Genomic DNA, 23,414 nt, shown 5'->3' with positions numbered 1-23,414 from the left:
AGGGGGAAAATATCCTACTATCTATGTTTCTAAAATAAGGAAATGGAGGTGTGACCCATGCCGCGGCTACAACAATGCCAGATCCTTTAACCCTCTGTGCTGGGCCAGGGATCAAATCCATGCCTCCACAACGACCCAAGCCACTACAGAAGATTCTTAACCCACTGAACTCCTAGAAGCCAGCTTCAGAAAACTTCTACAGGGCTTGTTTCATTTGGTATATTCTAGAGAAAGGTCATGAATTTAACAGATGTTTGAGTTTTTGCTTTCAGTGTCAAAAGAGCTCATTTTTGCTCAGGAAAATTCTCACAGGGTAGTGATGATGCCTCTTCATTTGTTCAGGTCCACAAAGTGAAGTTTGTGTGCGCAGAGTTGCTCAGGCCTGGAGGAAAAGACACGTTAAGCAGACTCACTGAATAATGATAAATAAGCAAAGATGTCTATTCTTTTTGCTTTCTTTTTCTTTTTATAGCCACACCTGTGCACATGTGCAAGTTTCCAGGCTAGGGGTCAAATCAGAGCTGCTGCTACAACCACCGCAACACCAGATCTGAGCTGCACCTGCGACCTGTACTGCAGCTCACAGCAATGCCAGATCCGTAATCCACTAAGCAAAACCAGGGATTGAACCTGCATCCCACAGAGACAACGTTGGGTCCTTAACCCCCTGAGCCACAACAGGAACTCCCAGGATGTCTATTCTTAACATAGAGTAAAACTGTCAAATGAACTATGTGTTTTGGTTCCCATAGTTAATACATTTTCCCTTATAGGAAAATCTGCATGAGAAACCAAGTTACTATAAGTGTGTGTTGGGGGGGGGGTGTGTACGTGCATTGAGAGGTAGAGGACATTTGAAACATAAGGAACACTATGCTAAGGGAGTGGAGGAGTGAGCTGAGTAGCAGTATGCACTCCAAGAGCTATGCTAACTCAGAATAGCAAGGGCTGAAACTGGGGCCTAGGTGGAAAGCTGTTGCCAGAGACAGAGAGAAGGGCTTGAAATAAGGCCAGAGCAACAGGCTTGGAGAATAAATTGATGGGAACTGGTGACAACTTAGAAAGCAGGGATTGAGGAGAAGAAAGATGACTCTGAAATCTTTGGTTCTGCTGCTCAGGTAAATTGATAATATTAACTAATAGGTAAAGCAGGAAAAAATAGATTTCATAGAAGAAGGATAATGGGTTCAGTTTAGAATGTGGTGAGTTTATGGTATTGATTATAAGTTGATACTGAGAGGTCCAGTTTAAAGCCAAGAAATGCCAATTTGGGTTGAAGTTAGAGCCTTAAGGACTTATTATCATGTAATTGGAAATTAAGTCCTTTGAAGTAGATGAGATTCCTAATGAGAAAAAGGAGAGGGCTCAGGATAAAATCCTGAAGAAATGGGGATACTGGTAGCCACTACAGGCAAGTGGAAGGAGTTCCTGCTGTGGTACGGTGGGTTAAGAATCCTACTGCAGCAGCTCGGGTTGCTGTGGAGGTGAGGGTTTGATCCCCAGCCTGGTGTAATAGGTTAAAGGATCCAGTGTTGCTGCAGTTGTGGCTCAGATTCTGTCCCCGACCTGGGAACGTCCACATGCCATTAAAAAATTAAATAAATAAAAATTTAAAAAATAAAATACAGATGGAGAGAGTTCCTAAATTTCCTTAGCCAGCTGGTTACTATACCCATCAAGCTCAGAGTCTAATTGTCTGAGATGTTGCAGGTAGCCACTTGCCATACCTCAGAAAGCTGTATCTGTTCTTATTTGATTTCTGAATTTCATTGGCAAACCAGAATCATCCACTGTGTGTCAATTCTCCCTCAAAAGGTAACCTTATCTTGAAGTCCTGGAGTTGACTGGTTCGGAAACCATGAGTCTTATGTCTGAACTGTAACTTGAACATCTCTTGCCCAGTAGAATTACATTACTAAAATGAATATATGTCTTAGATATGCAGAATTCTAGAATCATTCTAGGATTATATGTTTACAACCATGTTTATAATAAATATTCTATCCTGACCATCACTCACTCCAATGTTAAGTTACACCCTGTTCCTGCTCCTAAAAGATTGCATGTCCTCCTGCCACTGATTACTTCATTGATCTGAAGAACTATCTTGCCTACAGTTTTTCAGTTTTTGGAAACTTATTTCTGAAGGCTTTAAGTATTTTAGGTTTAAAATAACTGAAAATTTTCAGATCATTTTAAGCTGCCAAAGCCAATTTATATTTGACTGTTAGAGGAGATAGAGAAATGAAGACACAGATTTTCTACCTCTTTTTGAATTATTTATTTTGAAAATTTGAATTTACTTTACTGCTTTATGAAAGTGCTGTTTCAAGGGGTCTTCTTGGCTATTTTATTTGAGAGTAAGTCTTGAAGAGCAGATTATAAAGAAATATTCTTAAGTTTGTCAGCATGATTATGTGTTCAGTTTATTTCTTAATCTTCCATGAAGTGTTTGTGTAGGTTTTCAGATGATGGTGTGTTTTGATTTAATCTACTGCCTAAATATTACCAGTCAGTGTTGAAAACAAAAAATGCTTTCTGATTTGCTGGGGAAGGATTTATTTGGTTTTAGACATATAGTACATATAAAGTAACCACAGACTCTGTTATATAAAATGCCTCTGCTTGAGGCATTTTTGCCCTCATTTTTGGTTAAGAGAACAGGAAATCCACAAACTCTGTAATGCTCTTTCCTCTGCATTATTCATTTTTGAAGACTTATGATTGTTTTTTTCTTTTTTTTTTTTTAACTATTACTTTAGTCAAAAGGGCATGATTCTCTGTGTTTAAAAAAAGATACATAGTAATTATGATGACTTTATCAGTATCCTGGAATGTAAATTCTTGATGGCAAATGCTCTTGTGAATGAATATTTTAATATGTCTATAGCCCAAATGTCAGATGAGTGTCCAGACAGACGCTTTAGGAGCTAAACAGTTGGCTCGCACCTTTGGTTTCATGTTATGGGGAAGCCAAAACCCTTCCTGAGATTTCGGCAAATTCCTAGTGTTCTTGTGGCCTTTGAGTTACTGCCATCTGGATGGGACTTCTTTCCCTTCCCTTCTCTCTTCCTCCCCGCGGCGGGGGTGGGGAGGGACCAAACAGTTGTTTCCCTGGACTTATGCAGAACAGCCTTGCCTTCCACCATAAGTGCCTTTTTCTTGTGTTTTCCCAAATAAAAAGCATTTCTTTCCTAAGAGAAGCTCTGCTGTTGCATGTAAAGATGATGAAGTGTGTGTCTTAGGTGATTATAATAATCCTTCCAATAACTCTTATTTTCTCCATTTACCAAATTTTCAAAAATTTAAATAATTCATACTAAACTCAGTCTCCATTCTTTAAAGAAGTTGTAATAAAACCGCATCTTGAAAAAGCTTTTGCAGTGTTAGAATTGACTATACTATATAGCACTGTGTATTTCTTTTGCCAGGTGGTACAGAGAAGATAGTGGTCATTTAAAAGAATACAGAATTTCAGGAGTTCCCATCGTCATGGCATAATGGAAAAGAATCTGACTAGGAAGCATGAAGTTGCGGGTTTGATCCATGGCCTCGCTCAGTGGGTTGAGGATCCAGCATTGCCATGAGCCGTGGTGTGGGTCGCAGACGCAGTTCAGATCTGAAGTGGCTGTGGTGTAGGCTGGCGGCTGTGGTTCTGATTAGACCCCTAGCCTGGGAACCTCTGTATACCGCAGGTGCAGCCCTAAAAAGCAAAATAAATAAATAAATAAATAATAAAAGGATACAGAATTTCAGATTTTAAGTATCACATTGCTCTTTCTCTTAGAGAACTAAAGACTATTTTGTGAATGTAAGACAAAAGTCTACCCTTTTGAAGTTTGCATTTAGCATTTTTGCCCTATTTTCTATGCAATTTCCTTTGGCTACACTATGGCATCACTAAATTATTTCTGACTGCCAAATAATAATTTGCAATGGCTTTTTTACTTCTAATCAATCATGATCTTTTATAGAAACAAGTTCAAAAAAAATAGGTGATGGGAAAGAGGGATAAAACTAGGGATGCATAAATAGTAGTTAACACTGTTTTTAGGATTTTTATATATATACTGTCTTTTTAAAAAACTTTGATTACACCGCTGCATGCAGAAATTCCCAGACTAGGGATCAGACCCGCACCACAGCAGTGACAACACCATATGCTTAACCACTAGGGCACTGAAGATCTCCTCTCTGATCTTTTTTGATATTTACTGTCACTGGGCCATCATGTAAAAGTTGGAATTCTTGTCTAGAAGTAGAATTTTGAAAAGATTTCATGTTCATATTGCTTATTCAGGTACTTGTTGCCTTTTCTTGAAGAGTTTTGTGTCCTTGTTTTACTCTGTGGTACAAAACTGTTGTGATTGAGGGTATAGACCAGAGGTCAGCAAACTAGCCTATGGGCCAAATCCAGCAAATCTATAAGCTAAGAATTGTTTTTCCACTTTTTAAAGGGTTAAAAAACAACAACAGGGAGTTCCCGTCGTGGCGCAGTGGTTAACGAATCCGACTAGGAACCATGAGGTTGCAGGTTCGGTCCCTGGACTTGCTCAGTGGGTTAACGATCCGGCGTTGCCATGAGCTGTGGTGTAGGTTGCAGACGCGGCTCGGATCCCGCGTTGCTGTGGCTCTGGCGTAGGCCGGTGGCTACAGCTCCGATTGGACCCCTAGCCTGGGAACCTCCATATGCCACGGGAGCGGCCCAAAGAAATAGCAAAAGACAAAAAAAATAAATAAATTAAAAAAAAAAAAAAAAAGTCACCTGGGGAGTTTCTTTGTGGCTCATTAGGTTAAGAACCCAATCCGTATCCATGAGGATGCAAATTTGATCCCTGGCCTCCCTCAGTAGGTTAAGGATCAGGCGTTGCTGTGAGCTGTGGTGTAGGCCAGCAGCTGTAGCTCCAATTCGGCCTGGGAACTTCTATGTGCCTCAAGTGCAGCCCTCAAAATCAATTAAAGAAAAAAAACAACAACAAAGATAATAGATGACAAAAGCCTAATATATGACTGCAAAGCCTAATGTATTTACTGCCTGGCTTTTTACAAAAAAAAGTTTAGATTCTTGAGTTTAAAAAGTTTAAAAGTGTATAAAGAATTGTTACAAGGTCACAGGTGGAAACTATCAGTGGTTATGTAATTGTATATTCTGAATTCTGTGTAATCCATTACCAGATGAGTTACATTAAAATGATGACACAGATCAATAAAATGTTGACCTTGAAAGATAGATGAGTAGACTACTAAACAGCATGTCAACAGTCTATCTCCCAATGAAGGGATGGTAAAAGATTACAAACAACTTTCATTTGATTGTTCATATTTATATATTGCCTGAATTTTTTTGAATAAACATATTACCTAATTTATAATGAGAAAGAAAGGTGCACAGATGTATATGTGTGTGTCGTGTCTGTGTGTTTTAAAGAGAAACTGAATGGAAATTTCAGTGTCACTTGTGGCTGATTTTCATCAGATGATAAATATGTTTGTTTAAGGAATATAACTTATTATATACCACTTTTAAACTCTTGTCGTCTTTGAACTTTAAGCACTTTTCCCTTCAAAACTTTTATCAGATAACCAAACACCTGAAGATGTCAACATCGAGGCTTAATCTCACTTTTTTTAACCATTTCTTTGGCTGAAATCTAACTACACTTCTTTAGAGCAGCTGGGTAGTAATGTAAAAGCAACTGGCCTTTTAAGAAATTGTCAGGAACTGTGTTCCACATAGTGTACGTTACAGAGATTGCTAATTTTGCATTCATTGTTTCCAGCAAGTGTTTTCATGTCCAGGCATAGTCAGATGTTAAGGATTGAAGAGGTGCAATAATATAGATAAATAGTTTGCCAAAAGAAGAGTAAGACTTCCATAGATTTTTTAAAAAATTTTCCTTCTGTTACCATACTACATTGTTCCAAATTTCCCCCTTTCCTCCATGCAGGGTAAGCATTTTAATATGTTTATAATGCAGAATAAATTTAATTTATGTACATTGCATTGTGGTATCTCTCTCCTTTTGCTTCCTGCTTTATTCATTCAGCACTGTATTTTTAGCGCTGTGTTCTGTGGTATATATCCACATTTTACCTGTCTACCCTCCAAGGAGTTGTCTCTATGAGCTATATGAGAATTTCTTTGAGATAGATATACCCAGGAGCAGAATTGCTGGATCCTAGGGAACATGTACCTTAATTTGACAGCATGGTTTCTATGGTTCCTTTGAATGGCTTCACTGTGCATTCCCACCATGGGCTTTATATTTGGGTAAAATTTTGTAAGAGTTTCTCTATCATCAGTAATTAGTGGTAAGAAGGGATTACCTCTAAGGTGAGAATAATTGTTAGAACTCCTGAATTATTGCTGTATCTTAGCTGGTGGCAATTCCAGATGAGATATAGAGCCATGTTTTTTTATAAGAGCATGTGTTTTTTGAGAGCTAAAGCTGTTGACAAGGTGGAAGGATAGGAACTGATCTGAATCCTGTATCTTCTAAATCTACATTCTTATGACCAGGTCTCATGAAATGGTATTGTTCATATTTTATAATTCTGTCTCCTTATCTAACTTTTTAATCATGTGAAACACATAAGTAATGCTTCTGTTTATCAAATACTATTAAATATGATTTATAAACATTAACTCATTTAATCCACATAGCCTATAAAATAGGTACTGTTATTGTTCCCATTTTATAAGTGAGGAAACGGAGGAACAGGGAGATTGTTTTAATATCACCAGTTGAGGAATGGAGAACTAATGAAAAGTCCATGAAAAGTAAACCAGGAGTTCCCGTCGTGGCTCAGTGGTTAACGAATCTGACTGGGAACAGTGAGATTGTGGGTTCGATCCCTGGCCTCGCCTCGCTCAGTGGGTTAAGGATCCGGCATTGCCATGGGCTGTGGTGCAGGCCGCAGACGCAGCTCAGATCCCGAGTTGCTGAGGCTGTGGTGTAGGCTGAAGGCTACAGCTCTTATTAGACCCCTAGCCTGGGAACCTCCATATACTGTGGGTGCAGCCCTGGAAAAAGGCAAAAAGACAAAAAAAAAAAAAAAAAAAAGTAAACCAGTTATGTAGTATATGTTATTTCATAGTCCATTACAAATATGAAGGTGTTCTTTAACTTGACTAACTTTTGCATACGGATATCTGTAACTCATCATAATGCCAAATGGGAAAGGGAAACATGTTTAGCATTATGCGTCTAAGAATTCCAAAATAAAATTTATGGATAGTGATAACATTTATTAGTTGCCCCAGTTGTTATTCTGGCACACTGGATATGTTTATTTTCTAGATGGTAAAACTTAATTATTCAAATACCATAAACTATTACCTTTTCACATTTTCTTTTAAATCCTGCTTTCCTAACTTCCTAAAGAGTAGGTATAAAAGCATGATTTAACATGATTAGGGTCATATTTTAATAACTATCATTGTACTTTGATGAGGATGTAGATGTGAAATGTGAAACAGAAGGCTTCTAATAATGACTAGACTTGGCGTTCTCGAAAAAGTCCCTAATATCCTTTTTCTTTTGGATTATTTGCCTAATTTTATAAAAGGTAAAGTATGGCATATACAGACACTGCTGTGTAATGTGGCTGCTTTTCTGTAAAATTGTCATTGACTCACAAGTGATTCCTTGCCTAGAAAATCTTCTTCAATGTTGCTGTGGCAGTTTTAGTGATTTGAAGATCTTGATGAATCAAATACCTGTTAGCAGTAACCCATTCTCTTGCTATTTACTGTTTGTTGAGGAAACAGAGAGAAACAGTATCCTTTTCCACTGCAATAATTTGAACTGGATTACTGGACTATAAATTTGTTATCTTTGCAAACAAGATAGTAGGCTTATTTTTTTTTAAACTTTCTTTAATATTTGGCTTGAAACCAAATGCCAAGCACAAGCAACATATAAAATTACATCTCCAAATGTATAGGACAGAAAGCCCAGTCCTTGCATGGTAGATTTACTCTCTTATAAATCTGTTGAAACACAAAATTACCTGCTTAGAACCTGTAACTTAAAGTTTCTGGATAGGGACAAAGTATGCCTCAGAGCAAAGGATTCATTCAGCTCTGCTGGTTACCAATAGATGGTCATTTTCAACTCAGCCATTATTGTTATTTATGTTTGTTTTATACATGTATAATTTTGAGGCATCTTATAAATATTACAAATTCCATTTTGTCTCTGAAAGCAATGCTAATGATAAATTGATGAACACTAAAATAGAAGTAGTGGGGAGTTCCTGTTGTGGCGCAGTGGAAATGAATCCAACTAGTATCCATGAGGACACAGGTCCGATCCCTGGCCTCATTCAGTGGATTAAGGATCTGGCATTGCCGTGAGGTCAAGGACACGGCTTGGATCCCACGTTGCTGTGGCTATGGTGTGGGCCGGCAGCTATAGCTCTATTTTGACCCCTAGCCTGAGAACTTCCATATGCTGAGGATGCGGCCCTAAAAAGAAAGAGTGTAAAAAATTGGAAGTGAGAAGATTACACGTTAGATATATGACTGGAAAATGATTATGAAGGACAGTCCCAAGATGTGTGAAAAAAAAGATGTGCCTGTGCAGTTGACAGTCAGCCAAGGGTGAAGAAGTATGAATGTTTGAAGTGGTTTTAGCAGAGGATTATCGTTCAGGTAGGATGCCTGTTTAGTCAAAGGTTAATTCAGGTTAAAGTTGGAGTCTAAGAACTGAAAGGCCGAGTGGTGCTGTGGTAACTTATCAAAAACCACAGATGGCACCATGGTTCCAGACCTTTTCTTATCTGCAGGTGAAACTCTGGTGTAGATTCCTTAGCTGCCAGAGGTTCCCTCCCTTCTGTTGGTAGAGATTGTGGCAGGGAGGGGTTGCCTGCCTCAGTAAATGCTCATTGTAAACAAAGTAGGGCACTTAATTTTTTTTAAATGCCAAAAATGTACCAGATAGGTGAGAATGCAGACCCCATAAACCTGAATCTCACTCAGGGTTTTGGACTTTTAAACTAATGGGTTTAAGTAGCCTTTTGGAATCCATCCTGTTTGTAAGTAGAGCTGCCTCCATGTATTTTATATTCTGAAAACCTACTGGTCATTAATTGAATGACACAAAAAAAGAGGGACCAAATAGTTCCTCAGGGTGAACTTTACGTTTGCTGGTGGAATGGCTGGGCTGAACGTAGTGCACCCCAGGGCAGCTGGGGTAGTGGCCCATCAGTGCAGCTGGACTTGGTGTTGGTGTGTGGGCTTTGCCCTTGTGAGCTCTGCTGCTTACTCTCAGGTTGGATTTGGAGGTTGACACCACTTACCACCCTTTTTTTTTTTTTTCCAGCTCTTAGCACTGAAGCCATCATATAGTCTTTTAGTGGCGTAATGTCTGGTTTAAAAATTATTATGGCTTTTTTGGTAAATTTTATCTTTGGTGTAACCAGGTACATTAAAATTAGTGACTCTTTGTCTTTGTTAAAAATCTGTTATTTAATGTAGGAACATGGTTCATTATTTTTTAAATTATACACTTTATCTTGTCTGGATTAAGGTTGTCACTGCCTACAAGAACTGCTGCTGGAGTTGGTAATTGGCACTGTCCCCACTTCTGTGTGCACATCAGCAGCCAACATGTATTTTAAATTAATTGCCAAAGTATTATTTGTACAATAAAATGTTAAAATATATTTCCAGTTTAAATGTTTGTTACATTATTATATTTACTGTAATTCTAGGCTCTGCACTTTTGCTGAAGTGAAGTGTCCCTGAATTGTTTTAGTCTTTTCTATAAGCCTCTTTTAGCCAGAATATCCTGTTTTAAGGAAGTAGCAAGATTTTTTTAAGGCACAAGGCCTATATTTAGGCCCTCACTGTTGACCATTTAGTTTCCATAGCTAGGCTAACCTATCTAAGTCATCAGTGTGTTGTATTCTGCCAGCAATATTTATATGAATGACATGTTTGTTCTTTTTAAGTCTCATTCTTATTAAAATAAGTCACTTGGCTGATTTACTTTATTTTCTCTGAAGTGTGCAAGAATAACAAAGGCTGCCTTCTTGTTAAATAATGCATGCTTGGTTGATTGTTTTATGAAGAAAAACAGTGAAGTTGTTCCTAAAAAGAGTGAATAATGATCCAGCATAGCAAGTCGATGGTACTCAAGGAAGTACTAAGAATATCTGTGTACGATCTAGGAAGGGAACTGAAAAAGTATTATTTGTGCTTGCCAGAGTTTAGTTTCTACTCCATTTAGGACTCTGATTCTGCAAGCTTTCTGTTTATTCATGCATTGGAGAAGTAGGGAAAAAAAAGATTAATGGCACTAAACTAACATCACTCATCAGAGGGCAGGAAGTAAATGGCTTAGGTTGAGAGAAGAGGCTATTAAGCAGTCAACAGTAGGGTTTACAGTGTGCTCAACTTTGTGTAAGGTACAACAGTCATAATAATGATAAAATAGTACTATTTGGTAGTGATGGAAATAACTAATACTGGCATACTTATTGTATTCTAAGGTTATTGTTCTAAGACCTTTACATGTGTTAATTCTTGTAATTTCCCCAATGACCATCTAAGGTAGGTACTGTTATCCTCTTATAACTCCCTTAATCTCCATAGCAACCCCATAAATAGACCATGTTATTAAGCTGATTTTACACATGAAGAAATGAGGTTCAGCATTTTGTCCAGGGTCATACAACTAGTACGTAGTAGAGCTGAGTTTTGGAATCCATGTTTTTAACCACTGCGGTAGTCTCAATAATGGCCCTCAAGGATATCCAGATCCTAGTCCCCTGGAAACTTTGCGTATTACCTGATATGGCAAAAGGGATTTTGCAGAAAGGACTAAATTAAGAATTTTAAGAGGGGGAGATGATCTTGAATTATCCAGTTGGGTCTTAAATGAAACCATGGATGTCCTTGAGGGGGGCAGCAGGAGATTTGGCAGAAGATGGTAATGTGACAGTGGAAGCAGAGACAGAGATTTGGAGGTGCTGTGGTGCTGGGTTTGAAGATGGAAAGGGGTACCCTGAGCCAAGGGTTACAGGTCTAAAAGCTAGAAAAGACAGGGAAAGAGATTCTCCCCAGGGCCTCCAGAGGAAGCACAGCCCTGCCAGTTCTTGGGTTTTTGGTTTTGGCCCATTAAAACCTTTTCATCCCTCGAGGTCCAGAACTATAAGATAATAAATTGGTGTTGTTTTAAACCACTAAATTTGTTGGTAATTTGTTGTAACAGCAATGAGAAAAACTAATACAGCAACTATGGTGTGGGTAAAGGTACTAGTTATAGTTAAGCTTTGAATACATATTCAACTACGGTAGCCATTCTGAGCTCAGAGCTGACTCTTAAGCCAGAAACTTAAGAAATATTAGGCAGAAGACATCATTTTTTCTTCAGGCCCAAGAAAAAGGGGAAAGCTGGAAGGAATGAGCATTTCAGTGTCTACTGTATGTCAGGTACCGAGCCAGGAATTTCTGTTGTTCATTTAGTCCTCATACCTGACCCTCCCTGTAAAGAGTAGTTAATTATTACTCCCACCTTGACAATTATGAACTGTTGAGTAATGTGCTCAGAGTCAGAAAACCAGTAATAAAATAAAATTCAGGCTTTTCTAATGCCAAGGGGCATACATTGTTCTATAGTCAACATTGCTACTCTAAACTAATCCTCCTGAGGAGCTCAGATCTAGACCAGGGCATATCCAAAGGGTTTACTTACTTCTAAAGAGTCACCAGGAAGAACTTATCATTTCCAGATCACCCTGACCTGGAGCACAGTGTGCAGACTGGGCAGGTTCCTGGATTGCCCTGCAGGTCTAGAGTCTTCCTGCATAACTCTGGAGATGGACTTAGTTCTGTGTTCACTTAGCTTTCTCCATTCTTGTATGTAAGCGTTAAAACCATACCATTAACAATATCACCAAAACTAATTAAAAAGCAGTTCTCTAGATCACAGATCTAGCATTCATAGTTGAAACATATTTATACGTACACACATACACCTTTTTGTATGTTCCTATGTGATATATGTAAATATGAAAACAAACAAACAAAAAAAGGGACTCATAATGTAAATATAAGATTAAACCAGCCAGTGGGAGTTCCCTTCATGGCTCAGCGGTAACAGACCCGACCAGGATCCATGATAATGCAGGTTTGATCCCTGACCTCACTCAGTTGGTTAAGGACCCAGCGTTGCTGTGAGCTGTGGTGTAGGTTTCAGATGTGGCTCAGATCCCAAGTTGCTGTGGCTGTAGGTGGGCAGCTGCAGCTCCAACTAGACCCCCAGCCTGGGAACTTCAGTATGCCATGGGTACAGCCCTAAAAAGCAAAAAAAAAAAAGATTAAACCAGCCATTTATGTTACAAATGGCAGGCAGAAGGTCCCAAAGTTATCTTTAGATTTTCATAATTATCTTTGATTATGATATGATTAAGTACAACAATTTTGTTTAAGAACCAGTTTGGATAGATATGAGGAGCACTTTGTTTTTCTCTCTTTTCATCCTCCTCCTCCTCCCTCTCTTCTTTCTCTCCTCTCTTCATCTTTTCTTCCCTCTCCACTTCCTTCTTCACAAGCAAATTTGTAACTTATTACTTTTAAAAAATACATCTCACAAATTGAAAATAACTTTTAAGCGTACTTGTAGGTATAGAAAGTAGAAGTCTGTTCTTTACTGAAATTCTTCTAGTATTAGTGATCTAATTACAAGTATATCTAAATAGGAGTTCCCGGAGTTCCCGTCGTGGCGCAGTGGTTAACGAATCCGACTAGGAACCATGAGGTTGCGGGTTCGGTCCCTGCCCTTGCTCAGTGGGTTAACGATCTGACGTTGCTGTGAGCTGTGGTGTAGGTTGCAGACGCAGCTCGGATCCAGTGTTGCTGTGGCTCTGGCGTAGGCCAGTGGCTACAGCTCCGATTGGACCCCTAGCCTGGGAACCTCCATATGCCGCAGGAGCGGCCCAAAGAAATAGCAGAAAGACCAAAAAAATAAATAAAATAAATAAATAAATAAATAGGAGTTCCCGATGTGGCACAGTGGAAACAAATCCAACTAATAACCATGAGGTTGAGGGTTTGATCCCTGGCCTCACTCAGTGGGTTAAGGATCTGGTGTTGTCGTGAGCTGTGGTGTAGGTCACAGACACAGCTTGGTTCTGGCCTTGCTTCAGCTGTGGTCTAGGCCAGCAGCTGTAGCTCCAATTCGACCCCTAGCCTGGGAACCTCTATATACCACGGGTGCAGCCCTAAAACAAAACAAAACAAAAAAACAAGTATATCTGAATACTTGTAGGGGGTTCCCTATTTCAGAAGTTGATCTGGGAAATCATTGACTTAGACATGGTTATTTGATGCCTGAATTGTTTTTTTGGGTGGGAGGGTTGTCTTTTTGTCTTTTTAGGGCTGCACCTGTGGCATATGGAGGTTCCCAGGCTAGGGGTGTAATCAGAGCTGCTGCAGCTGCCGGCCTGCACCACAGCCACAGCCACGGCAATGCCAGATCCAAGCCACATCTGTGATCTACAGCATAGTTCAGGCAATGCTGTATCCTTAATCCACTGAGCGAGGCCAGGGATCAAACCCAAGTCTTCATGGATGCTCGTTGGGTTTGCTAACTGCTGAGCCACTACGTGATCTCCAGTGCCTGAATTATTTTACTACTAAATCAAGGGTTGGAAAGCTTTTTCTTTAAAGCGTCAGATAGTAAATATTTTAGATTTTGCCTGACTGTAAGGTCTCTGTTACAATCACTAAGCTCTGCCATTGTAGCATGAAAGCAACGGTTGACAAAACAAACAAATGAGCATGGCTATGTTCTAGTAAAACTTCATTCTTTTTTTTTTTTTTTTTTTTTTTTTTTGTCGTTTTGCCATATCTAGGGCCGCTCCTGCAGCATATGGAGGTTCCCAGGCTAGGGGTTGAATCGGAGCTGTAGCCACCGGCCTTCACCACAGCCACAGCAACGTGGGATCCGAGCTGCGTCTGCGACCTACACCACAGCTCACGGCAACGCCGGATCCTTAACCCACTGAGCAAGGCCAGGGATTGAACCCGCAACCTCATGGTTCCTAGTTGGGTTTGTTAACCACTGAGCCACAACGGGAACTCCTGAAACTTCATTCTTTTTTTTTTTTTTTTTTTTTTTTTGGTCTTTTTGTCTTTTGTTGTTGTTGTTGCTATTTCTTGGGCCGCTCCCGTGGCATATGGAGGTTCCCAGGCTAGGGGTCCATTCGGAGCTGTAGCCGCTGGCCTACGCCAGAGCCACAGCAACGCAGGATCCAAGCCGCGTCTGCAACCTACACCACAGCTCACGGCAACACCGGATCGTTAACCCACTGAGCAAGGGCAGGGATCGAACCTGCAACCTCATGGTTCCTAGTCGGATTCGTTAACCACTGCGCCACGACGGGAACTCCTAAAACTTCATTCTTAAACACTGAAATTTCAAAGACCTTGGTAAAAATTACCTGCGACACAAAAACTTACAAAACAGATGGGTTTTGACTACCTACTCAAGAATCACTGTTGATTCTTTGTTGACAGAACCCTTAGTTGAGATTTTGTTCAAATTCCTCATGGTCGAGTACTTCAACGGAGTTTCTTCCTCCTCCCAATTTCAGGAGGTGGAGGTGGGCAAATCTTTATTGGTCTGATCCCATTTTTGTTCCATTTCCCTTGCAGTGGTTAATTTGGGAGTGGTAATTTTGACAGTAAAATAGTACATGGGGAAGAATTTAATTGCATACAATAGACTCATCTTGGATATGAAAATGAATTTTGGACAGCTGGAATTAAAATCAAAGTACCTGAACAAATACTTTTGAACTTTATTTCATGTTGTACTGGCTGGCGAGATTGCTATATTGACAAACATACTTCAAGAAAATTGTTGTATATATAAAATAGAATTTTAAAAAATTATTAAAATTTCCTGAATTCAAATATTTTAAAAAAATGTGTTATGCCAATATAAAATTATGGACCTTTCTGGAAAGGACTGTTGTTTATTATGTTTTTTCCCTTATACATTTTTTTCATTTATGAAGTATAAAAACAGCAACCCTATGCTAATAACCATAGAAGTTTTTGAAACTTCACTGATCCATGAAAATCTGAAAGCCTGAATGTTGCAAATCTTGGCGTGTACTCACTAAACTCCATCTTACCATCTTGCTTCTTGATTACTTACAGCTTGGCTTTGGGCTGAATCTCTTGGTTGATCTGGTTTCTAGAAGGTTCCTGTTGATTTTATGGTCTCTGTATACCCCCCCATTTTAAATCAGATGTCTCTTTTGACTTCTATGTAATATTTAATTCCATTGCCCATTCTCTCTCTGAAATTCTGTTCCCTAATGTTTACTGAAAATGCTTCTCTGTGCTACCTTAGTGACCATTTTCAGTCTTCCTTAGTTCTTTTATTTTGGTCATTTCTGTTTCTTGGGTGTGACTCTTAAAAGAACACTGAATGTTTACAATGCCTATAAATAGTAGGCAGGAGAAAGAAATAGCCATAAATAGAAGCTGCATGTTGCTAAGCAGACACTGTTTAGTAGAACAGTCTTTTGATATAAAGCTAGGCTTATAATGAATATTGAACATTTTTCTTAATCATTAACAACTGAGTTTTTTTAAAAGTACACACATATATTTAATGCATTATATTCCACTATATGTACCATATTTAAACTATTTTTATGGATATTTTTATTCCAGTTGTGTGTGTATGCTTTAAAAAAAGAAAGTACTGAATGGGCATCCTTATGCCTACATCTTGGCATATTCTTGAGTATATCCATTTTATAAATTCCTCATGGTACAGTTGTTCAGTTGTGGTATATATGCATTGAAAATGTTGATAGGTATTGCCAGATAGCCTTTGTGTATGTGTGTGTGCGTGTGTGTCTTTTTGCCATTTCTTGGGCTGCTCCTGCGGCATATGGAGGTTCCCAGTCTAGGAGTCAAATCAGAGCTGTGGCCGCCTACCTATGCTGGAGCCAGAGCAACGCGGGATCCAAGCCTCGTCCGCGACCTACACCACAGCTCACGGCAACGCCGGATCCTTAACCCACTGAACAAGGCCAGGGATCGAACCCGCAACCTCATGGTTCCTAGTTGGATTCCTTAACTGCTGAGCCACGATGGGAACTCCCAGATGGCCTTTCTGAAAGCTTATATCAATTTGCACTTTTATCAACAGTATGAGTACCAGCTTTCTCCATACCCTCTCTAGCAATGCATGTAATAAAAGTTCGTGTTTGCTGATCTAAAGAATGAAAAATACTTTCTTTATATTTTTATTTATTTTAATTATAAATGAAGTTGAGCATCTTTTTTATTGGTGATTTTCAACTGGGGACAGTTTTACCCCCTCTCCCCCAGAGGGCCATTGGTAATGTCTGGAGACACTTGGGGGCTGTTAAAACTGGGAGAGGATCAGGGAAGAGGATTCTACTGGCATGCTGCTAAACATCCTACATTGCACACAACACTGTATTATCCAGCCCCAAATAGTGCCAGGGTTGGGAAGCCCTGTTTTATATTATTTCATCCATCTTCCATTTTCCATCTTCCATTTCATCTTCTTTGTCAGTTTATTATCTGTTATTCTTGAGTTATTGGTTGCTTTAGGGTGAACAGCTTTGATGAATTATAATTTACATTATATTGCACATATTTCAAATATACAATTTGATAAATTTTGACCTATGTATGTACTTGTGAAACCATTATCACAATCAGAATAATTCATCATCCCCCAAACTTTACTCTTGCTTCTTGGTAATTCCTCCCCAACCCCAGACAACCACTGGTCTGCTTTCTGTCACTATAGATGTATACATTTTCTAGAATTTTATAGGAATGTAATCATAAACTATCCTTCTTTTATCTGATCTCTTTCATCCAGCATAATTATTTTGAGATTTATCTACATGGTGTGTGTATCATTAGGAAAATATTCTTAATGACAGACCTTTTGGACAATGGGGCTGCTGTTTTTAATGAGCATGCTGAATTCTAAAGTCACTTGATGTGTTCTTTGTTTTAGGTCATGACCATCCGAGGTGTGATAATCACATGAGAGCATTTGTTCCTCCAGATGTCATTTGACTCATCAGGAAAAAAAAATCTGTTTAAAAGAAAACATCCATGTGGTCAGAGCTTTTCTTTATTGAATGGCTTGATGGATTTCCTTTACTCTGATTCAAACCAAAGCTGTCCTTCTCAACCAAAGCAAGAAAGGATCTTGCATGAATCAGTCCCAGAATGCCATTTTTATATCACCGAAAGGTGAAGAAAGCCTCATGAATATCAATCACAGAGACTCAGAGAGCATTACTGGTGAGTCCAGTTTAATAAATGAAGTACTGTTGCTTATAGGATAAAAGGCATATAAGACCTGCCATGATAAAACCCAGCTTCTCTTTCCATCCCCGTCTACTCAGAGACCAACTGAATTAATCTCTCCATCTCCAGGTCTCCTATCACATTTCCAAAATCTTAGGTGTGGTTCTTTATCTATGTCTGACTTCCTACACAGTGTGAGCCTTAGTCAGTCAGTAGGAAGTGCTTACTTATCTCCCTGTTGTCTTCCTATTCCTGTCTTCCTATCTCTGCTTCCCGAGGACAGAGTGCTTGTGTTTCTATACCTTGCAGGCACCTGGTAACAGTACCTGGCACCTAAGAGGCTCTCAGGACACACAGTGTATGCAAACACAGGTATAGCCCCGTAAGTCCTTATCTGCAAGACTAAATTAAAAAACTCTGTACTCCCCAAGTTTTTTTGGTAAACTTTAATTCTAAAACTCATTGGTCTACAAAATCTGACTTGTGCAGCTATTTCTAGACTTATCTCACTTAGTTCGAATATTTGCTGAAAAATCTTTTAACGTTTTTCAATATTGGATGCTGCTACAAAACCAGTTGAAGGTGTTGGATAACATACAGTAAATGCACAGTGCTACTCTAAAATGTCACAAAATTCTGAAGCTCATCTAAACCCAAAGTTTGTTTTTCTCACTTTTTATTCAACTTTATTGAGATATCTTCATTAAGATACAATAAAATGCACCCATTTTAAGTATACAGTTTGGTTTTGATAAACATATATACTCTCATGTAGCCACTAGTACAATCAAGTTATAGAACATTTTTATTATCCCCCAAAAGTTCCCTCATACCCAGATCACCCCACTCCTCAACTGCTGGCTCCAGTCATCTACCAGTGTACTTTCTTTTGCAATAGATAGTTTGCTTGTTCTAGAATTTCCTGTAGATTAATCTATGTCTTTTGTGCCTGGCTTTTTATGCAGCAGTGTGTTTTTGAGATTTATCTACATTGTAGTATACATGTCAGCAGTTCGCTCCTTTTTATTGCCAAGTTACAACTACTCAACTCGGCTGATGTAGCAGTAAAGCACCAATAAAAACAATACATAAACAAATGTAATTGTTTCAATAAAACTTGATTTGCAATAGGCTAGAGTAGGCCTGTGAGCCATAGTTTGCTGACCTCTGCTTAACAGCATCAACACTTAGTAGTGTTGTCAGTGCTTTTTATTTTAGCCATTCTAGTAGGTGTATATTAGTATCTCCATGTGGTTTTAATTCATTTTTCCCTGATGACTAATGATATTGTCTTTTCTTGTGCTTATTGGCTATTTCTAGATATTTTGAATTGTCTATTTAAATAATTTGCACATTTTTATATTTGTCTTATTATTGAATTGTAAATTTTCTTTATATAGTCTATGTAAATCCTTCGTTAAATAAATGAGATGCAAATATTTTCTCCCAGACTGTGGCTTGCGTTTTATTTTTTTTTTTTTTTGAGGCTATAATCTTTTTATTTTTTTTATTTGTTTATTTTATTTTCCCACTGTACATCAAGGGGATCAAGTTATCCTTACATGTATATATTACATTTACATTTTTTTTTCCCCACCCTTTGTTCTGTTACAACATGAGTATCTAGACAAAGTTCTCAATGCTATTCAGCAGGATCTCCTTGTAAAGCTATTCTAAGTTGTATCTGATAACCCCAAGCTCCCGATCCCTCCCACTCCCTCCCTCTCCCATCAGGCATCCACAAGTCTTTTTCTCCAAGTCCATGATTTTCTTTTCTGAGGAGATGTTCATTTGTGCTGGATATTAGATTCCAGTTATAAGTGATATATTTGTCTTTGTCTTTCTGGCTCATTTCATTCAGTATGAGAGTCTCTAGTTCCATCCATGTTGCTGCAAATGGCATTATTATGTCATTCTTTTTTATGGCTGAGTAGTATTCCATTGTGTATATATACCACATCTTCCGAATCCACTCATCCATTTTGATGGACATTTGGGTTGTTTCCATGTCCCAGCTATTGTGAATAGTGCTGCAATGAACATGCGGGTGCATGTGTCTCTTTTAAGTAGAGTTTTGTCTGGATATATGCCCAAGAGTGGGATTGCGGGGTCATATGGAAGTTCTCTGTATAGATTTCTCAGGTATCTCCAAACTGTTCTCCATAGTGGCTGTACCAGTTCACATTCCCACCAACAGTGCAGGAGGGTTCCCTTTTCTCCACAGCCCCTCCAGCACTTGTTATTTGTAGATTTATTAATGAGGGCCATTCTGACTGGTGTGAGGTGATATCTCATGGTAGTTTTGATTTACATTTCTCTTATGATCACCGATGTTGAGCATTTTTTCATGTGTTTGCTGGCCATCTGTATATCTTCCTTGGAGAACAGTCTATTCAGGTCTTTTACCCACTTTTCCATTGATTGATTGGCTTTTTTGCTGTTGGGTTGTATAAGGTGCTTATATATTCTAGAGATTAAGCCCTTGTTGGTTGCATCATTTGAAAGTATTTTCTCCCATTCTGAAAGTTGTCTTTTTGTTTTCTTTTTGGTTTCCTTTGCTGTGCAAAAGCTTTTCAGTTTGATTAGGTCCCATGGGTTTGCCTTTTCATCTTAATGGTGATGATGGTTTTCTAACTTTTGAAGAGTGGAAGTTTAAAATATTGATGGTGCTCGGTTTATCAGTTTTTGCTTTTAAAGTTCATATTTTGTGTCATTTCTAAGAAATCTTTGCATATTCCAAGATCACAAAGAGATTCTCCTTTGCTTTCTTTTACTTTTTTATTTTTATTTTATTTTATTTTTGCTTTCTTTTAAAAGTCTTATAGTGTTTGCATTTACATTGAAGTCAGTAGTTCATTGTATAATTAATTTTAAATATGTAACGAAGTTAGGGTCCAGATTTTTTTTCCCAATTGAATAGTTAGTTGTTCTTGCACCATTTGTTGAAAATATTATCTTTTATGCTATTTTCAGATATCTTATTTAAGAGATCTGCTAAGGATTGAGAGGAGCTTCTTTAGAGCCATATTTAAGTGCCTCATCTCTGTGATTATGTACCTCATCCTAGTGGTTATGAAGCCACTGCTAGTCTAGGTAAATAGGATTATCTGATATTGTCAGCCTCTTCCTATTTGATTTGATTAATGTCAGCCTCTTCATTGTTAAGGTCAAATAGTTGAAATTTACTCTTTTAAGGTATGTTTTCTTAAAATCAACTTTATTGTTCTTTGCCAGAGTTAGAAAATATTTCTTTATGCTACCCACAAAGGAAATACCAGATCTCTTTAAAAGATAAGAGGGTTGGTATGATATCCTGTATTTTCTCTATTTTAAGCCCTAATATTTTAAGCATGTTAAAAGGGATGACTTTTTTTTTTTTTTTTTTTTTTTTTTTTTTGGTAAACTGCTAAATTTAGGAGGTGTTAAATGGTGGGCAGTATCTCAAATAAGAAGTCAGGAGCAAACACAAAGGCAAAGAAGCCCAAGAAGTATATGCAGGGGGAGTTAGAGGTATGCAGGTAAGAGGGTAGTAATGGCAAAGGTATCACATTTTTAAAATAAAAATGATTAAGTACTTACTCTAGCACCAGTGTTGAAACACTGTGCTGGAATGTTAACATTACTGTGTAACATTTAACCAGTAAATGTTAACTTTTTAAAAAAATATCTAGATGCTATGACAATATGCTAAGGTATAATTTTTCTAGATAATGAAGTATCTTCCCACAGAGTTCAAATTCTATTATTAAAGAACATGTAATTTTATTCCTTTTGAACTCACTATTTTCTGCTGGTTGTTTTGTGTGGCTTTTTCTCCCCCACGCATTGTAAGTTCTTTGAGATCAGAGCTCTTTGAAGCAGCAGTAAATAGATAAGGAGGAAATAAGAAAATTTTAAAACATCGTTATATTCCCTAAGCAGTATATTTTTAGATAGCATACAAGGAAATTCATGGTATGTTATTTTTACTAAAGGCTTTTTCAAAGAAACCTAGAGAAAGACCAACTCCAGTACCAGGATATAATAATAAAAATCACTGGAGACATCTTGGGCTCTTGTTTCTTTGGTTGTCCTACTTTCACAAAGCCAATTGCACCAATTTTTCCCTGTAGCCTAGTAGATTGAAATATGTTGGATTCATTTACATGGAATCTCCTCTTTAGATGTCTGTTCCAATGAAGATCTCCCTGAAGTTGAGCTGGTGAGCCTGCTAGAAGAACAGCTACCGCAGTATAAGCTAAGAGTGGACTCTCTCTTTCTGTATGAAAATCAAGACTGGACTCAGTCCCCACACCAGCAACAACATGCATCTGATGCCCTCTCTCCAGTCCTTGCCGAAGAGACTTTCCGTTATATGAGTGAGTATTTTAGAGTTTGTCCGTGGATCTAAAGATCATGAGTATCTTGCTGTTGACTTTTAAAACATTTGACATCCCTAGCCCAAAAAAAAGTTTGTACCTACTTTTACTTGAACTGATTAAACAACATGAAGAGATGACTCCAATTGTGTTATGTCTGAATGCAGAAAGTTTATCATCCTTAATGACTCTGAGTGTCCAGGGTTTCAGGCATCCTCAGAGGTTTCTATTTCTCCTATCTTTAACTTGATACTTTCCACAGACTGAGTAGAAAAGGGAACTTTTTAAAAAAGCAGTAAAAATATTAAAAATGTTAATATCTCTTTATATTTCTCAGCATTTATTGTCCTAATAGTTTAATATCTTGAGCCATTAGCTTTTTGACTCTTATCTACCCCTTTAAACGGACATAGTCACAGAATCTTGTCAAGTCATTAGGAAACATAGTTCTTAGATTCATAAGTAGTTTTAATAATGCCAAGGAGAACTGCATGTACACTTTCTGGTAATTTTCATTATTCACTTAAGAAAGATTCAGAGAGAGTATTTCAGTGAGAAACTAAGCCAGATTTGTTCAGAAAATAAATGTTTTACACCCAGCTATTAAAAATGACAAAATTAAGTAGAACACAATTTTAAACTTTAAAGTTTGGAGACCTTTTTTTGCTTTTGACCTTATTCCAAAAATCTGCTTTCAGACTGAGTGTACTTTTTTTATTCATTCATTGTAAAGATGCTGTATGTGTAGTAGCTGTTAGAATACACAGTAAGTCCCTAAATTCAATATCAATATATTTATAAAATTATTTTCATATGAATTAGATATGAGATTACATCAGGTCTTAGATATTTTCCCAGTGAAGGCTTCAATATGTTAAAGATTCTAACCGGAGAATGATTGTTGTGAGCTCCTCATTTTCATTAACTTTTAGTGGTACTTTCCTGTATCAGGTACTTACCTCTCAGGAAAAGACGTATAAGCATTTGGAGTTCCCATCGTGGCACAGTGGTTAACGAATCCGACTAGGAACCATGAGGTTGTGGGTTCGATCCCTGCCCTTGCTCAGTGGGTTAACGATCCGGCGTTGCTGTGAGCTGTGGTGTAGGTTGCAGATGCGGCTCGGATCCTGCGTTGCTGTGGCTCTGGCGTAGGCCGGTGGCTACAGCTCCAATTCGACCCCTAGCCTGGGAACCTCCATATGCCGCTGGAGCGGCCCAAGAAATAGCAAAAAAAAATAAAAATAAATATATATATATATATATATATATTATATAAAGTTCTTTAATTAAAGTATAGTTGATTTACAATGTTGTGTCGATTTCTGCTATAAAACCCCAAACTCCACATCCATCCCATTCCCTCCCCTCCCCTTTGATAACCACAAGTCTGTTCTCCATGTCTGTGAGTTATCACTGTACTATACTTATTTTCACTGTTATTTTAAAGGTATCAGTTCTTTGGGTTAACAGTTCACTCAAATGTCAATAAACTTCATTATGAATTTGCATTGTTTGAATGTAAAAGATAAATGGTTTACTTTGTTTAGCAAATTGATCAGGGTTTTAAAAAGCATGATGCAATCATTCTCTTACCCTTTTCCACAGTTTTCTATCCCTTGGGATGTCAAGATTTGTGGTTTTGAATAATTATTACAGACCCCGGCAAGCCATCCTAGGGCTCAGCTCCCAGTGTTATTTCAGCCCCTTCTGATCTCTACTTCCTTCAT

The 23,414-nt window shown here is 38.1% G+C and overlaps 1 protein-coding gene and 1 long non-coding RNA gene across 5 annotated transcripts in view; both read left to right on the top strand.

Moving 5' to 3' along the window:
• Positions 1-23,414, top strand: part of LOC146396078 (uncharacterized) — a 1,511,729-nt gene that overhangs the window by 376,782 nt on the left and 1,111,533 nt on the right. The window lies entirely within an intron of this gene.
• Positions 1-23,414, top strand: part of TRAK2 (trafficking kinesin protein 2) — a 64,700-nt gene that overhangs the window by 10,929 nt on the left and 30,357 nt on the right. For 3 of the 4 annotated variants that reach the window (XM_021075699.2, XM_021075698.2, XM_084998364.1), the window contains 2 exons: positions 17,031-17,323; positions 21,493-21,687. In XM_021075699.2, coding sequence (XP_020931358.1) covers positions 17,233-17,323; positions 21,493-21,687 — 286 coding nt within the window. In that variant the 5' untranslated portion in view covers positions 17,031-17,232. The remainder of the gene's footprint in view (positions 1-17,030; positions 17,324-21,492; positions 21,688-23,414) is intronic. The other variant, XM_013982331.3, reaches the window with a different exon arrangement.

The sequence above is a fragment of the Sus scrofa genome, chromosome 15, assembly GCF_054392235.1.
Source record: "Sus scrofa isolate SSC_HxYL_T2T_F1_AM1 chromosome 15, Sscrofa_HxYL_maternal_Yorkshire_Landrace_v2.0, whole genome shotgun sequence".
Lineage (NCBI taxonomy): Eukaryota > Metazoa > Chordata > Mammalia > Artiodactyla > Suidae > Sus > Sus scrofa.
This window is presented reverse-complemented; position numbering and strand designations above follow the sequence as displayed.